Here is a 17174-nt window from a genome sequence, read left to right as displayed (position 1 = left end):
TCCTCCTCATGCACTCCAGATACTAAGGGAGAGCAACCCAGGCTGCCTAGCAAACACCACCCTGGTAAGAGCTAAACTTCACTGCAATCCCATTTCTTCCCTTCAATCAGCCATGCTTTCTCCCTAAGCCTTGAAAATGAAGCACTGGTCGGGCTCGGCACAGTCAAGACTTTTGTGTTGGGGAGGCAGAAGGGCAGGTTTTGAGAGCGGACCCTCACACCCTCTCTCCCCCTCTTTGCTTCAGCAAGTTCCCAGTACCAGGAGTCACTATCAGCTGAATCATTTTGTTTGACTGTTCCCTTTACGAAACATGCCCTCCAGGTTCAGATCGGCTCTTTGGCTTGAGACACGAATCTCTCGGTTCCTCTGCAAGGAGAAAGCGACACCAACCATTATTCTCACAGTTTTATTTGTAAAGGACATAGCATGAAAAGCTGTATTTCAATGTACTTCAAAACCTGAAAAACCCATGTCAGTTTGTGGTATGTATGTTAAAGTGCTTGATATAACAATACTTTTACTAATGTCGTCTTGAAAATAATCCAGTTCTTATTCAGTTAGTAATAATGTAAAGACAAAATATACTTAATGGAGACATTTAAGGATCATCTTAAGCTATACAGGGCACATTTGTACATTTCAAGTGTAACATACAGTATTTCCCCTTAAGATGCGCACCTTCATTTGATTGAAAGAAGGAATTTTCTGAAATATGCCGTTGCGCAACTATTCTAAAAAGACATTTTTGAACAATGATATCTAATTACACAAACCAACTTGGAATAAACATGAGTAGGTTTTTCACTAAACAGTAGAATTTAACTTGTTTCAGAGAATTATAAATACATATTTTGTACATAGCGAGGCATTTGATTCTCTGACTCCCTCAAGTTACCATGCTGGATGTTAGTATAACAGGACTATGCAAACTCAGACATCTGCAGACGGGTACTAGATAGGATTTTTTGTTGTTGTTTAAAAGCAGATACCAGAGAGCTTTGGTCTTTTGCAAGATTCCCTTTCTCAACCAAAGAAGGTGCTTTAACACTGAAGTAAAAACTGTGTTAGCTTAGAAGAATCCTGATGGGTTTCTCACCATTCTAGTGGGTAGAATGATTTCTGTAAACCTTACAGAAAAAAACCTCACAGTTTCCAATAAACAAAAGTAGTCTACTAAAAAAAAATATTCATATATGGTAGAATAAAAATTCACTACAAAGAACCGTACTCCCAAGGTTGTCAAATAACTAGTCTTCTAGGAATCTGAGGCACTCAGGTGTGCCCCTTTCAACATATCTTAGGGTGTTTTATTGCCTACAAGGAAATATTAGACATACACAATTTTTACTGTATTATTACTAATATGATGTGAAACCTGACAAAACCAAACGAGTCAACGCTTGCTGAAAAAGGTGACGTGAAGTTGTGTTAAAGTTAAGTGCTAAAGGTTCCTTAATGGAGTTTGAAATGGGGAAAGCCCTGTTTTGAATTTTAAAATTACTTAGGTTTTGACTTACTTTAACTTATGAAAGACTTTATGTAGTTATTGCCCTTTTCTCTGTGTGTGGTTTATTCATCTATGCTTGACCTTTAGAGGTGCCCACATTTCTACTTTATCTTGCTTGCACTTAACCTGTGTCATGTTGGGTGAATGTTACAACCGCTTAAGTCATAAATAGTCTTTGGAGAAGTATGTAGCAGTATACTTTTGAGAAATATCCAGCTAGCAAATGCAGATGATGCTGCAAAGAAATCCAAGGACTAAAGAGGTTATTATTTCAGTAAAATGAAAGTCACTTAGACTGGGCTGGGCGTGAAAAAATCATGTATAGCAGTCATTAGACATAAAAGGCCTGAGTTGTAATAGAAATCAAAACATCCTAAGCAGTCATTACCAAATAATGCTGCCACATGGTTTCTTTTGCTAAATGTATAATTTCTTGATAGAGTTAAGTACTAGGGACACATTTTCAATTGCTGCTGAAGGGTTGTCATGCATCTTCTGCTGACTTTAAGCAGAGTTGCCTGGTCACACAGAAAACCCTAACACCCCAAATTTCAAATTTCTGGAAACATAAGGGAGATGTCACACAGCTGTGGGCTCTGGCTACTAACTCATGCCACCATTCACAGCCTTTATGTTAGTTACTCACAGCAGTGACATGGCAGCGCTGCCTACAGTATTTGGGATGAGTTTCATCAGTTTAAGGAAGTACAAGCCCAGGAGGAAAGAACGGTTATTAAAAGCTGGAACCCTCATTAAAGTCAATGACTCCCTGACAGTTTTATTTTACTTCTTAAAACCAAAATTCTTCTATAACATAAAACTCTTCCTTCTAATGAAACAAAGTCACATGAAGAGTTTTCTTCTGGCTGGGAATATGGAATATGACATGAAACTTTGACACTAAAGTGAGTGCTGGTATAAGAACTGGACAGCAGAGGAACCACAGGAAAGTAGAGAAGCTTGACAAAAGGCAGGTGAGAAAGCAAACCCTAATTTTCATCCTCTTTCCTTTTCCTTAGCTCTCATCCCTCTCTCCACCACACGCACACTATACTAGACCTGCTACTGCCCACCATTCCCAAGTCCCTCCTAATGCCACTTGAGAGCACAGTGCAAGGCAATACACTTACAGTACCAGTTAGGGGCCTTTCCCAAGCCACAGCTGACAGTGAGACATCCACAGAAATCCATTGACGACATGGCCAAGATCATAGGGAATAAACAAGTGAAAACAAACACCTATATTTAAACTAACCTCCAAAAACTAAAACCATATGAAGCTAATTATGCCCTCAGATCCTTCCAACTCCCATCCACAAAAATGGAAAATACACTCTGTATTTGCTGCATGGTATCCACAAGATGATTTTAAGGTAATCTCTTGTTAAATTTTTAGCGTACAGGATTTTAGTTGCTCCCAGTTCCTCTTCAAGAGCTGTACCTATATACACACGCTGTATTACTAACACATTAACTGGAAAGAGTGTAGGAGAGGAGCCTCAAAATACCAAAGTAGATTCTTTTTTTTTTTTTTCTCCTTTTGCTTCATTCCTTTTTTGTTTTGTTTAGATTTGTTTTGTGGATAATTTAAAAAAAAAAGTAATCAAAGATCCTGTACTTCCCAGGAGTACTCATTCTGCGGGATAAAGGAAGACTCATAACCTGTCAGCATTTCAAAACCAGCTGATACAGTTCAGTAGCACAGCAACATCGGTGTTTGTGGCTCTACAGCAACGATTCTTCTCAAGTATAGCAAGAATTTGGTATGAACCAAATTCCTCAACATGGAGAAAAATAAAAGTCATCCACAACACAAACTGGCTGAGGGTGAGGGGGAATCATCAGAACATCTAGACAGGCAAGGGACACACTGAGTGAGTCAAGCAAGCCATCGTTCCCCATCTCAGGCTGCAGCAGCACCACTTAAACAGGTCTCATACTCTCAGGCTCCGAGGCTGACAGCAGTCCCTCTCTCCAGTGTTTAAGCATTTCAACACTTGTCTCCTCTTTTGGAGATCAAAAGAAGTGACACAAAAGACCTTACAGAAGAAAAAAGACAACTCACAACTTCCTTGCATGGAAAGGGTTGAGTCTTCAAACAAAAAACTAAGAGAGACCATGTACAGTAGGGTAAAACAGCATATGCTTACAACATTTCCAAGAGTGAGACAATCACAATGGCTACATTAGGATATTTGCTGTATTCATTTGCAATACCTGAAAAAAGCCCTGCTGAGTTTGCGCTGTATTTACACACTGATTGGCTTCTTCCTTGCAAGCAAGTAGCGGCATCCCTTCCCACCTCGGTCCTTCCCTCCCCCCAGTCCTTCCCCTGGGTTTAAGCTACTCATAGTCAGAACAAGAACATTCAGTCTAAGAAAAATTTCTTAGAGTAATATAATTTCTTAAAGAAGATAGCATATTTACACACATCTAACACATGAAAATACTCTATTTTATACTAAATTTCTGTTTCAAATAAACTACAATACTGCATCTTAGCTTTCTGCAGCTTTAGAGGACAGTCCCCATCGGGCACAAACTGGGCTTCCCACTCCCAATTCAACCAGCAGCTTTGCCTTACAGTGGTGCACTACCATCGCGTTCAAGTCCTGACAGGTCTCCAGTTGTGGTTTGCTTGCTTGGGAAAGGAATAATGAAGTTCTCAGCAAAGCCATGCTAAACATCCACTCCTTTAATGAGCGATCCTTCTAGGACGATGTTGAAATCTTGCAATGTCTGTAGGACTCGGATAAGGGAGTTGACAGTCATGCGGTCCCGTAGGAGAGCATTCTCCTCATACATCCTTGTAATGGGCGGGCACTCTGCCAGCAATGGGATCCACTGAGAGAGCAAGTGGTCCCTGCAAAGGGGATGAAAGGAATTATTTTAGCACCAAGTACAACGGATCTCAAACTGAAATTCTTCGCCAAGAACACAACCCAAAACGTGTAGTCTCTTTTTGCAGGTGATGCATGTTGTTTGCAAATAAAAGTTTCCTGTGTAATCACAACCCTTGATTTTGTTAGTAAAATGCAGGTAACTGAACATACTGTAGGAAGGAAGATGGAAAGCTATCAGCAGAATTGGACAACTGACTTTGGAAGAATTCAGCAACATTTTCAGATCAGGAACAAGGAAAGTAAAACTCAGGAAAAAACAATAGACTGTTTTCCAACTGTTTTTTCATGTATCCAGACAGACAAGACAAAAATGGTACTTAGTTCTAGACATACCAACTTTTACCCTCCAAAATACAACTAAGGCCCCCCCCCCCCCCCCCCAAGCGCAAGACAGAAAGCATCCTATTAGGAAAGAAAGATTAATCTAGAACAGTTTTCTCAAAATTATGACAGACATCCCATTTTCATAGGCAAAGTGATTCAAAGAGGGTTTAGAAATGCATCAGCTCTTGCAAAGGAACTCTGCATTCCCAAAGCCAGCAGTTCATCAAAAATACAATTTTAAGACAGATTTTGTACATATGACTGTCAAGCTAACACTTATAAAAGAGCTCAAAACATTTTTAGCAGTTTAGACACTAGCCATGCGTCATTACTGCTTCTTTGCTCCAATTTTTCATGTAGCATTAAAGCTGCCTAAAATAGGTACTGGATAATAGATAGGTGATAGGTATGGGATGTCTTAAAATGGAAAACTAAAGGCAATAATAGTGTAAAGATATTCTTCTAGTCTAATGCAAGAGGACACATGTAACAAAGAGCAGTTAGGTACCTTGTCCCCAGGCAAACCAGAATTTGGAATTTGCCGTCCTTTCCAATGTTTCTTGGAGCTGTATTGATGGCATTCACATAATGACAGAAGGTTTTGCATGAAGATCTCTGAAGCAAAAGGGCCTCCTCATTGTCTCCAATCTGGTCACTGGTTTCAAAATAAGCAACAGCTTTCTCTGTGGTAGGGAGAAAATCAGAACCCAGTGAGCAGAAGTACTTCATTGTGACATAGAACTACACAAGGGAATCCTTAAAAAACCCAACCTGCTGAGAGCTATTGCACAGTTTATATATGGATTCCTCACTCTGAATACCACAGGCAGGTGGTGATCTCCACCTTTGCTACACAGCAGTGGTCAGCAGACTGGCTGATGTCTAATACAGTTCGGTAACATCAAGGAGCCTCACCAGAGTACCTGTCAATGGCTTCATTGTAAGTGATACCATCAGCTTTGATTTTTCACCTTTTCTGAGTAAGCACTTATCCTCAGGCTAAGTATCTCAACTTGTGAGCACGTTTTAAAGGAGTAAGTACGTCTTAAATTACCACAACACAGGCCTACAGATGAGCAGCACCAGTAGACAAGTGCAGTCATTAGGAGAATTCTCCTAAGCAACTAGCAATGTAAACCTTTCACTCCCCGCCCTTTCCCAGCTCTCCCCTTAACATGGATTGCTACTCAACCCCAACCTCCAGCCTACCTTCCTTCTGGGTAGAAAAGCAGCTGTTTGAACATTTATCTATGAATAAATGACTAGAATTTGAAGTGCTTTTAAATTTTTACACAGATTCACACTCATCCCTTATATAGAGTTTAATATTTGTCATCTTCCATCTTGTTTCTCATTGACTTTAAGCAACCTGGAGCAGGTGGTAGGCAGGAACAAATGGCACCCTAGCTGACGAGAATCCAAGATCTGTGCATGAGTAGTCATTTTGCCCTAATCTTGCTTCTTCTGCCTCCAAATCACACACCATCTTACCTATGAAATCCCAGATGAAGACATTCTTATGAAAAATGCGAGACGATTTGAATCCATGGTGGAAGACCTGCTCCAGTGCTGCAACCAGACCGTTTTCTCCACACAACAGAATGGTGAGGCTCCCTCTCTGTGGGAAAGGGAGAGTCTGTAAGTACAGCTTGCCTCGTTTGTAGGCCAGAAGCTTCAAATCTAAAGGTTAACAGTCTCTACTGATACTTCAGTTCCATTTGTTTACAAAAATATTTACATGCATTGTAGATACCAGACAAGTAATGAAAAGTAGGAAGTACCTCTTTCTCTGGCTTGTGAAAGTGTTTCACAATATTGTTCACAGCTTCCCCGATTCCCTCCTGGATCTGTCCCGCATTAGGCTCTGTGAAAGCATGGAGAGCATACTAGCTGAAGATACCAACTTCAAAACATTCATCAAGTTCTCATGATGACATAGCTTGAACTGCAGGAATTATTCTGTATCTTTAACAGAGTTCAGGCAATGGTTTGTTTGGGTAAACCTGAGCCTTAATTACAAGCAACTGATGAGCAACCCTGGAATAGTCAAATAAATCTCCCTACTTAAAAATGCACAACCCAAGGATCTGGCTTGACAAATATTTTATTTGAGTTAATCACATCTTGCTCATCACATAGAGTACAGCAACCCTCACGCGAAGAGGCATGGGCTGAAAGGTTGTAGCCCAGTCATTTGACTCACTTCTACATGACAGAGGCCAGAAAACCCAGCACTCATTAATTCCTGACTTGAACCCACAATGTTTTGTTGAGTCAAAACAAGTATCTATTTTAGGCACATGTCTAGTCATTGTACCAGTGTGAGGGGCCACAGGCAGAGAATATAACTTACTCTTGGAACCATTAGTAAGGAATCTTCTGTGTTAAAATGTATGCCATGTTTCTGCTCTGAATCTGTTTAGCTGCCTCTGCTACTGAATCATGCTATGCCTCCACCTGCTACCATTTCATCTTCCTATGCAGGTACCTGCAGAAAATTATCTAGTCCCTCATTCACTTTCTGATTAAAACAGACTGAACTTTAAAAATTTCATTTTAAGCAGATGTTCCAGACTTCAATCACTTTCATAATTTTCTATGAGTCTTTTCTAGTTTTTCAGACGTATGTAGGTTGCTATTAGCTTGTCCTACAGTTGTTATTTTGGAAGCACAGAGTAATTCAGTATCGTATTAGTACATGATGACCTCCACACTCTTTGGCAGGTCTAACACATAGCCTCATGTAGCTCACAAGACAAATGAATTATTGGGCCTTAGCATTCTCAGACCTAAGGAAATGTTCTGGTGCCCACTCCTCCAGGTAATATGGATTCACACGTGTGAAGAGCTACAGTGGTCCCGTGGTGGTTTTTAACTGCTGCATTACTCCTGGAAGCTAATCTTTCCTTGCTTGACATTTCAGCAGTCATGTCCTCTAATTTTACAGGAGCTGGACAGATTTATGAACAGTATCTATGCTGTACTCATCTGTGTGCTTTAGCGGAGAATGCCTCATGTGGCCCTTACAGTCCCATGCCCCGTTGTAGCCAGGTGCAGTTACTCATAAAAGCTAATTTTAGGGACGTGAAGTTGATGTCCCCTAGGGTCCCTTTGAAGATGTGCTGCTCCAGAAGGCAGTTCACAGCATCTGCATCAGGCTCTGAACTGCCCTTCAGAGAGGACTGTCTTCCCACTGATCACAAAGTGAGCTGGGAAGCTGAGCGGCATCAGCTACTGCAAATTCTGCTGCCTCCTCCTCCCTCATATCCTATCTCCACGCTCCAAGGAAAGAGATTATTATCTCTTAACTGTCAAATGGGGACATTGAAAGAGGCAATGTGTATAGTCACAGAGCAAGCCGCAGACACACAAACCAGGCAGGAAAAACTCATCAGCTCGCAGCTGTTCCTCTGTACCAGGCCTTGCTTCGGTAGGAGCTCTCCTGTTCACAGGAGCTTTATTTCACAGCAGTTGCTGTCCCCTTCTCTAGGGCCCTGGGGAGAAAGGAAAGGACTTACTGGTGTTCTTCCCTGTGAGGGAAGTGATGCTCAGTCGTCGAGCCGTGGTAGGAGATTTCTGCTGGGGTGGGGTACGACACTGCTTTCCCAGCTCTTCGTCAGGCGTGGAGGACACCAGCTCTCCAATGAGTATTCGCTCCAAACTGCCATCGTCAACACCCTTTCCCAGCCATCGCCCGCAGGGAAACCTGCCATGCAGCCAGCACAAGCACAGGTCAGCCACACAGGTAGTCCAGCTTGGTCTCAAAGTTAGAGGGACAGCTAGCACCCATAAACACTGCTAACGGGCAGGGAATGCTCTGTAGCCAGAAACTTTTCACAAACCAGAACTCAGCAGGCAGCATCCCCTGCACCACAACTGATAGGACCAAACTGGAAAACTACATTCACCTCCATCCTTAGGAAAAGGGAAATATGCAAAGCTTGCATGAAAGCACGGGACAACAGAAAGTATTATACACATATTTCACGGGCCACATCTTGATTTCTGCCAGCTTATTTTTCACTTGCAACCACCACTAATATTCAGTCTTTACAAATATTGTGATTAACAATTAAATCCCCACACAGAGTTCCCACCCAACTGAAGCTGTGACATCTCCTCATACTCAAAGCTCACCTCAGATTTTATTGCTGTGCTTTTTGACCCCATCCACAGTCCTAACGAAATCCATGGACATGCCCATACCCCCGGTGCTTGTACTCCATTTCCTCCTATTTCCACCATACACTGTGGCCAACCCTGAGCTCTGGAGCTCACCTCTCTGAATTACAGTTTTCCAAATCAACATTCAAAAAAAAAAATGAAGTCTGCTCAGCCAGATGTTTTGTAAAACCAATGATAAGTTAGGAGATAATTTTGACGCGAGGTAGGTACTCAATAGAAGATTAAGAAATCATCAGAACCTTTTATTTTCTTGTAATCCAAGTTTCTGTACATTTTTTATAGTACTTAGACATCTGAATATTTTTTAAAAGAAAAAGAAACCAAAGATTTGCCCTGAACTATCATTCCAGCTCTTGGGGGTTTAAAGAGTTCATTTGTGCACAATTTTACCACACTACTTTAAGTCAAGACAAACATATGAATCACTTCAAAAGTATCCATACTGTCTGTCATGTCTCAGAGATGCAAAGAAAATCCTACATTCAAGTCTCATTTAATATTTATCACATTATCTGACTTCAACTAGCGCTTCTGAAATGAGAGAACTGGGGATGAGGGAGACCAGCCCAAGCCTATCAGGTACCCAAATCAGCCCACAGTGCTCCATCAACTGAGGAGAAGATGAATGCTGCCTTGCTTTCTCTAGATTTAACAAGAATTTCAGACAAAGAAAATTAAAACTTGTTGCTTACTTGTACGTGTGTCCTGTTATTTCATTTCTGACCATGACACAATCAACCAGCCACTTGGCTAGTAGCCCTGAGTTGTCATGACCAATCTGAACGGTCGTCAGCTTCCCTAAATTCTGGCACTGAAATGAATAACAGTTTTCACTTAATTTAAAAAACAATAGACACCCCCCCCCATGCACACCTATGGTCTCAAATGTATGTTTTTATTCATTTTCCTTTGATTTATACAACAAGTATTTTCAACCAAACATGCAGAGTGTTTTGAAAAACAGAATAATTATTTTAAGACAGGAGAAAATAAAGACCTTGAAATAAAACTATTAAAAGCTTGTGAAGAGATTACATTCTTTGTTTTGAGCATTCACTCTGAATATTTCTGAGAAGTATTAATTACAAATTTCTGAGCTAAGGTGATAAAAAGGTGTACTTTTGTAGAAGAAATAGATCTTCAGTACAAACAGTTTTTCAAAATGCATTTTGAGCAAACTGACCTCCAGTTGACTTACTCTACACTATGAAACAGTCCCTAGATCCTTTATTATTTTCAAAGATCGACTTTCTTATTGTTGGGCAAGACAAAAATCACTAACATGAGACTCTTAACACCACAAAGAGAGAGAACAAGGAAAACAAGGGACTGTGAATTCCAGTGCAATATGTTAATTGTAGGTGGGGCTGGCAGCAACATCTATTAACGTCACCTAAACACTTCCCTTGCAAGACCTTGGTTTTCATTGCTTCTAATACTGCCAAACAAGCGGCTTGGGCTGACATTTTCCATAGTGGGTGGCTACCCAAGTTGATATTTTAGAAAAGATTCAGCCAAAGGAATAATCCAGAACAGTGTTAGTATGGTCGTTAGAAATGTCTAAATATGTTCTTTTGCTTGTTAGAAGCCTGGAGATCTTTTCTACAAAATACTAATATCTGAATGAGGCAGCCATTGTATCATGGAAATATCCTGTCTACCTCTGTCAAAATCCACCTGTATTTGGCAAGAGTTTTCGGGTTTTGGTTGGTTTTTTTTTTTTACTATTGCTGTTGAAGATCAGTGTTCCCGCTACCAGCAATTCCCGCTACCAGCTGCTTTGGGGTGGCAGGAAGCCAACCAGTAATTGATGGGTGGGAAAGCAGAGGGCAAAGCCAGGTAGTCAAACACAAAGAGAAAACCACAGCAAGCACGGAGAAGAGAGCGTGATGGGGACGGTGGCTTTAGGGTTTCCCGGGAGCAGCACCCAAAGCTAGGAAGTTGAAGGGCTCAGGGGTTACACTGGCTGGTTGGAAGGAAAGCAGCAATGCTGGACAAGGAGCTGGAGTGGGAAGAGAAGAAATTTGGGACTGGCCAGAGGTTGAAAGGGGCCTGGGTGGTGGTAAGTGGGAAGACAGATTGAAAGAAGGGAAAAGAAACTTGGAAGGGAAATGAGGAGTCAGAAATGAGCCCTGAAAGGGAAAGTTAGGCAAGGAGACTTGGAAGGGAATGAGACGTGGAAATAGATTGGCTAGGTGAGAAGAGGAGCCCTGGGCTGCTAAGCAGTGAAGCCTGTGATGAAAAGTGGTATGTGCTCACAGGAAACTTTCATCAAGCACAGGAGGGGCAGGCAGCACTCTTTTCCTGTACATATCTGAATGTACAGCAACCTTGAAAACCTGGACAGAATCTGAAATGCTGTGATCTTAAGACAATAAACCTTCACCCAATTTGTGTTAGTTTGGAACCACGTTTCAAACTGAAAAGCAAAACGTAAAGAGCATGTACTCACCTCAAATGTCATTTCTAGGTGGTTTTTAGGAATCTGCATTACGCCTGTATCTCCTAGTTCTCCTGATACACAAATCCAGGGGTTTGATGTGGTTATTGCATTGCTTAGTTTTTTGATGGGAATTATCACTGACCTATAAGGGATCACTAAGAACAGACAAGGAACAGTAAGTTAGCCTTGACTTCTCCCCCCCCCCCCCCCCCCCCGCCCCAGCACTTTCTGCAGCAAACCACGCCTCCCCCTCGAAGACAAGCTCTCATCCCACCTCTCAGCAGCCGAACAGGGAAAACTCCTCCTCCCTTCTCCCTCAAAACACCACCATAAACCCGCGGAGCGCCTTGCCGGTTCCAACCAGAAGCAACGGCTCCGCAGCCCGGCTTTTTTTTTTTTTTTTTTTTTGGCGGGGAGCGGGGGAAGCCTGCCGCCGCCATTCATGAGCGCCAGCAGCCCTTCTGCAGCGCCTCCACCTCGACCGGAGGGGCGGCGGCGGGCAGGCACGCGGCGGCGGCGGGCAGCGCGCGGCGGCGGCGGCGGGCAGCGCGCGGCGGCGGCGGGGAGCGCGCGGCGGCGGCGGCGGGGAGCGCGCGGCGGCGGCGGGGAGCGCGCGGCGGCGGCGGCGGGCAGCGCGCGGCGGCGGCGCCGCACGGTGGTGCTGCAGCACCACCGTGCGGCGCCGCCGCCGCGCGCTGCCCGCCGCCGCCGCCGCCGGGGCAGCAAGGCTGGCATGGATGTGTCTCTGTAGACATCCCCCCCCCGCCCTTAAAAATTATTATTCTTTTATATTTTGGTTTTAACTCTGCACCACCCGTACGTGCTTAAAGAGAATGCCCGCCGGCCGCCCCGATTTGGATTTGACTCCGACACTGCAAGACTCTCTCCTTAACGTTTTACAAGCTGCCTTTTTGACCGGGTAAGATGAGCCAGCCTTTTTTTGGTTTTGTGGGCCATACAATATAGTGCACTCAAGAAATTCCAAGCGCTTGTCCCGCAGGGAAAAGCTGTCAGGCTGGATGCCCCGCAGAAATAAGGGAATCGAGGATGAATAAATCTCTTTGCGCTGTGCTAGTTCGGAGGGGATTTATTGCTTTAAGAGGAGAAAAGGTAGAATGAGTGCCTGTTTTGACAGCCACGTAAAACCTGCTTCGCCTCACTCTAAACAGGCAGGGAAATAATGAAGACTAAGGGCTGCCAAGGTGAATCCAAATAATTAGGTCATCTCACAGGGTCCTGCCTTCTCCGCATTGCCCAGTGCTGGAGAGACAAAGAATCATTTTCAGATTTCGATCCAGTCTCTGCTCTCCTTCTTACAAGAGACAAAGGGAGAGGGAATCTTTTTGGCATTTAAGGAGGGACAAAAAGAGATTTAAAATATACAGCAAAGTGCCTTGTATTTCATCCTCCAAGACCTCCCTCTCCTCCTCAGTCTGCGGAAAGCAGGCTGTTAGGATGCACACTTAGCGAAGGCCAGAAAGAAGCATTAGGATGTAGAGGACTTATCTGGGAGGAAAGATGAAAGAGACTATACAACCCGGTGAGGAAAATCAAGTGCTACAGTGGCACTCTCTGCTGATTACTCTCCTTTGTGCAACGCTCTTACCCGGAGCACTCCCACACAACCTTGGCTCTTCAGCTGGTTTCCCAGAGCAACACCCAGCACCCACGAGCCCGCCAGCAACAACCAAGGTTTCCAGATAAGGGCTCAGCTACTCAGGCACCAGCAACAGCAACATCGTCTCTTACAAATCATGACGGCAACTGATTTTTATTCAGGGGCAAAAAAAATTGATTCTCCAACTCACTGATTGTGGTGAAGACGCTTGTGAAGCAGAAGTAATCCACGGCGTTGAGCGAGAGCAGGTGATACAGAAACTGTTCCCGTTCTTCTTCACAGCGCAGGAAAGCGTAACGCTTGTAAAGTTTCCTGGTAGAAACAAATACATTGCTTTTTTTTGTTGAAAAAGCACCATGCATCTGAAAAGGTGTTTGAATCTCAAAACACCAAATGAAGAGTTGATCTTAATGGGAGATTCCCCAGCTAACATAAGCTGCTAGAAACCCACAGGCAGCATTTACCCCCTACGCTACACGTGTTTTACAGATCACTCTCAGCTCCACGCTATCATAGCAAGGCTACGGAGTTGATTTCGTTACAGGATCAGTTTTGGTTTTGCTGCAAAGCACAGATATAAACTAACACCACTCACAACAGCAGACCTGAACCAACATACAGCAACCTCATTTCTTCCCCGTATCTTCCCACTGTGGAATAGCCTTGCCTAATAACCTAATCTTCCTTCTGCTCCATTCTGTGACAGACAAAACTAAGGCGGCACCAACCAGGGAAGGCACCAAGCAGCAGCAGGCATCCTCCCACCACTCTTTCAGTTCAGTGAACCGAGTGTACATCACCAGTTGCCCAAGGCAGTGCAAAGGCACACCAGGAGTTAATCTGGCCCCTGCTATGAGAAAGCACAGAGCTTGTGACACTGCCTGTAGCCTGAAGGCATCAGACTCCCAAAAAGCTGCTGAGGTAGACAGATGTAGATGAAACTTCAGGAAAAGACAGGTCTGCCACCATGCCTTTAGCTGATCACCCAAGAGGTGACTGTCTCCAGCTATTCCTCTTTCTTCCTGTTAGCAGATTTGAGGATTTGGTAGCTTCTGGCATAAATCATGTGTGTAACTCATCACAGAGCCAGAACTGCATGCAATAACTAGGACTTTTCATAAGGTTTGGGTTTGTTTCCTAAATGCATTGCTTTGGGAAAATGAAGTCAGGGAACATCTACATGGGCAGATCCTTTAAGTGCCTGCGCTTGCAAAAGGAGGCAAAGCTGGGGGAGCTGCTAACCGGCTGGGAGGGCCGGCCTCTAACCCAGCTTATTGGCAGTCAGGATGGGGGCCTGCATTTGACTCGAGTCAAGGTAATGCAGGGCTGCTGTGAGAAAAGGGGCATTCTTGCCCCTGCTGCTTCATTTGCACAAGATATAGTGATTGTGGGGCCTCGAAGTGGCTTGGATCAATGCACTGATCTGACCAAAACCTAACGCCTCCTTCCTGAAAATTTTGATTCGTTTTCCATGCAGGTGAGCAGACTTCAGCCCTGCTGGGTGGGCAGTACCTCCTCCCCCAGCTACCCTCTGCCCTTCAGTCACTTCTAGCTGGAAACCACAGTACCCAAATGGGGCGCCTGGCTGCACCCCAAGCCTGCACAGCACCTTGACACACCACTGAGGGAGATGTGAAAGTGAAGCTTTGAGAAAAAGAGCCAGCTTACTTGGCAAGTGCCTGGTTGGAAAGCAGCTGCTTCAGGTGCTGAGACAAAAGCTTCTTCTCCAGAGAAAGTCTTATCCAGGCTCGGGCTCGCCCCACATCAGTCTTTATCTCACTCATGTTCTGAACATGCCTGAAATGGGTGGGAAAAAAAATAATAATAGATGAATCATAAAAATCCTACATGCTTCAAATGGCAACATCCAGTGTCATGCAGCAGCTGAACTGGAAAACGTCTCCTGACATCATTTCTAGAGAAAGATACCCCCAGCAGTGCCCCACAGAGCCCTGCACTGTGGCACTGAGACCCTCAGCAGCCCTAGGCTGGCCCAGGCACATGGGGCAGCCCTTCCCGGGCACAGCGGGTTGCAAACTAGACGCACTACAGCCCGTATCAGCTGCTCTGATGCTCTTTGCTTGGCCAAGGTGAGCAGGGGTAGGTCTGCTCATCCCTGTGTTGCCTGAGGTAGATGTCCTCATGGACACTGCTAACACACTTAAAAAACCCAGTGACCTTGTGAGACCCAGTTATATCACAGTCACTCCCTCAAGCTGCTGACACAAATGGGTATGTCTGGGAGGGCAGAGGACAAATACATATCTTAAGAGTTTCTCCAAACCACGATCTACTCTGAAGGCTCTAACAAACCCCTTGATGGCAGTAGCAATGTGATACCTGAGAAAAAGAGCATTGTTGGGGCAAAACCAGTGACAGGCAATCACAAGCAGAATCACATTTTCAGGGATATAAGAAGCCCTCGTCTAAGTGATAAGCTGAACAGCCCTCCACATGCTTGGTCTGTAGGAAAGCAGAACTGTTCCATAGGAGCTTTCTTTTATGATTTTGCTTTTGTTTTTTTTCAAACTTCCCATATTTCAGTTTGGAGAATGCCAGAAACCCTAGTTTTAGAGCGCAGGGAGCTTTAGAAGAGGAAGAGAACTGCCATGGCAGGGCGAAGCCACTTCCAAAAACCCCCCACTTGGTTAAGTAAACAGCAAGAAAAATGAGTAACAGTTTCCAGCAGGGGAAAGAAAAGGCTGCAATTTCTTAATTTTCATGCAGTTTACATGTTAAGTGCACAGGCAATTCAGCCCTCCAAACCTCCATGGCAGGTTCCAAGTACCATCAGCTGAGTCTGAACTGATCTCTCTCACGATTTACTTTCCAGCTCCTGCATCTTCCTTGCAGGCCCTCCGCGCATTGCTGAGTGTTAGGGAATGTAGCAATATTTACTCCAAAGAAAATCTAACAAAGTCATGCTGTGACTGATGCTTTTTACATTGACTAGTACAGTCTCACTGTCTTGTGCTTTCCCCCATCTGTTATACCCAAGCGCGTGCTTTGCGTTATATTTAGATCCTGCATTATTTGAGGAAAATACTCTCTTGTTTATAGAGCTTCTAACATAACAGGACTAAGACCTTAGGGGCAAATTTGCAAAGTACAACTTAGCGCTGTCCAGAAATACGTGTTCGCTCTGCACAAATGAAGTGGATACCAGACATAGCTCAGCAGCACCATTCTCTGCCACGCTGACCTACCCTAATTCTCAAAATACAGGTCTACTTTTGCAATCCAAGCTGAGGTGTCTGTATCACACGGCTCTGTGCTGTACATCTATGAAGCACCATCAGGAAGAAACAATCAATAGGAGTAACAGTAGCTTGCCAGTGGAAAAACCTAGGTTACTTAAAAAAAAAAAGAAAAAAAAAAAAAGGAAAAAAAGAATTTTTTTTTTCCAAAAAGGAAGTTTCCTCCTGTTTCCTAATGTGACACATGGTTAGTTCTCTGATGGACCAGGTGAGAAGTACTAACTCTTAGTGAGCTGTAAAACAGACCCAGGAGGGCACATTACGCTCACAAGTCCTTGCCCTTTCTGAGCAAACTCAGCAGCCTCCCCCCGTCAGCAGCGATGCCTACCAGCTGAATCAGTGCCGAGAGCCTTGCTCCTGGCACTGGAAAGCCCTTCCTGGCTCAGAGCGTGGCAGCCAGCGTTAGACCTTCCAGCCCAGACAGCTGCGCGCGTGATCCGGAGTCCTCGAGAAACAGGATGCGCACTACACTCGACTACATTGTGTTGAGACACTTTCCTCAGACATTTCAAGTCTTTTGAGATGGGAAGATCAAAGCACAGACTATCATCTCCCTCCCTCCGCTTTCCCCCCAGTGCTTGGCTTGGATTACATCTAATATGAAACACTGAGTAGAATATGTTATTTTCCTGTGAGAAGATTCAAGAACAGATGGACTCAACCTTATTCCATGCATGCTCTGTACTTCTTCATTACCTGTTTCTGGTTCAGACCAGACTGGCATTAATTGTGCATTTGGGAAAAATAAGGATCTGCCACCACGCGGCTTGCCAGAGACATTAAAAAGATTCAGTAATCAGTCTTGGTGTCAGCAACAGCGGACTGTAACAGAACAGAGCATTCGGGAACTCAAATTTATTTCACTCTCAGTTGTGGGAGTCAGAACAGCTCTTTTTTTATCGGTGACCTAAGCATAAGCACTGTATGCTCACCATCG

General features: G+C 44.0%; 1 protein-coding gene across 6 annotated transcripts in view; it reads right to left on the bottom strand.

The window, feature by feature from the left end:
- Positions 1 to 392: 392 nt before the first annotated feature.
- The window catches only part of DENND5B (DENN domain containing 5B), a 119765-nt gene continuing 102983 nt past the window's right edge, over positions 393 to 17174 (bottom strand). For all 6 annotated transcript variants that reach the window (XM_030040812.1, XM_030040813.1, XM_030040816.1 and 3 more), the window contains 9 exons: positions 14649 to 14777; positions 13171 to 13292; positions 11372 to 11517; positions 9612 to 9730; positions 8253 to 8440; positions 6516 to 6598; positions 6226 to 6352; positions 5243 to 5417; positions 393 to 4370 (listed from right to left, as the gene is read on the bottom strand). In XM_030040812.1, coding sequence (XP_029896672.1) covers positions 4187 to 4370; positions 5243 to 5417; positions 6226 to 6352; positions 6516 to 6598; positions 8253 to 8440; positions 9612 to 9730; positions 11372 to 11517; positions 13171 to 13292; positions 14649 to 14777 — 1273 coding nt within the window. In that variant the 3' untranslated portion in view covers positions 393 to 4186. The remainder of the gene's footprint in view (positions 4371 to 5242; positions 5418 to 6225; positions 6353 to 6515; positions 6599 to 8252; positions 8441 to 9611; positions 9731 to 11371; positions 11518 to 13170; positions 13293 to 14648; positions 14778 to 17174) is intronic.

This window comes from Aquila chrysaetos, chromosome 17, assembly GCF_900496995.4.
Source record: "Aquila chrysaetos chrysaetos chromosome 17, bAquChr1.4, whole genome shotgun sequence".
NCBI lineage: Eukaryota > Metazoa > Chordata > Aves > Accipitriformes > Accipitridae > Aquila > Aquila chrysaetos.
This window is presented reverse-complemented; position numbering and strand designations above follow the sequence as displayed.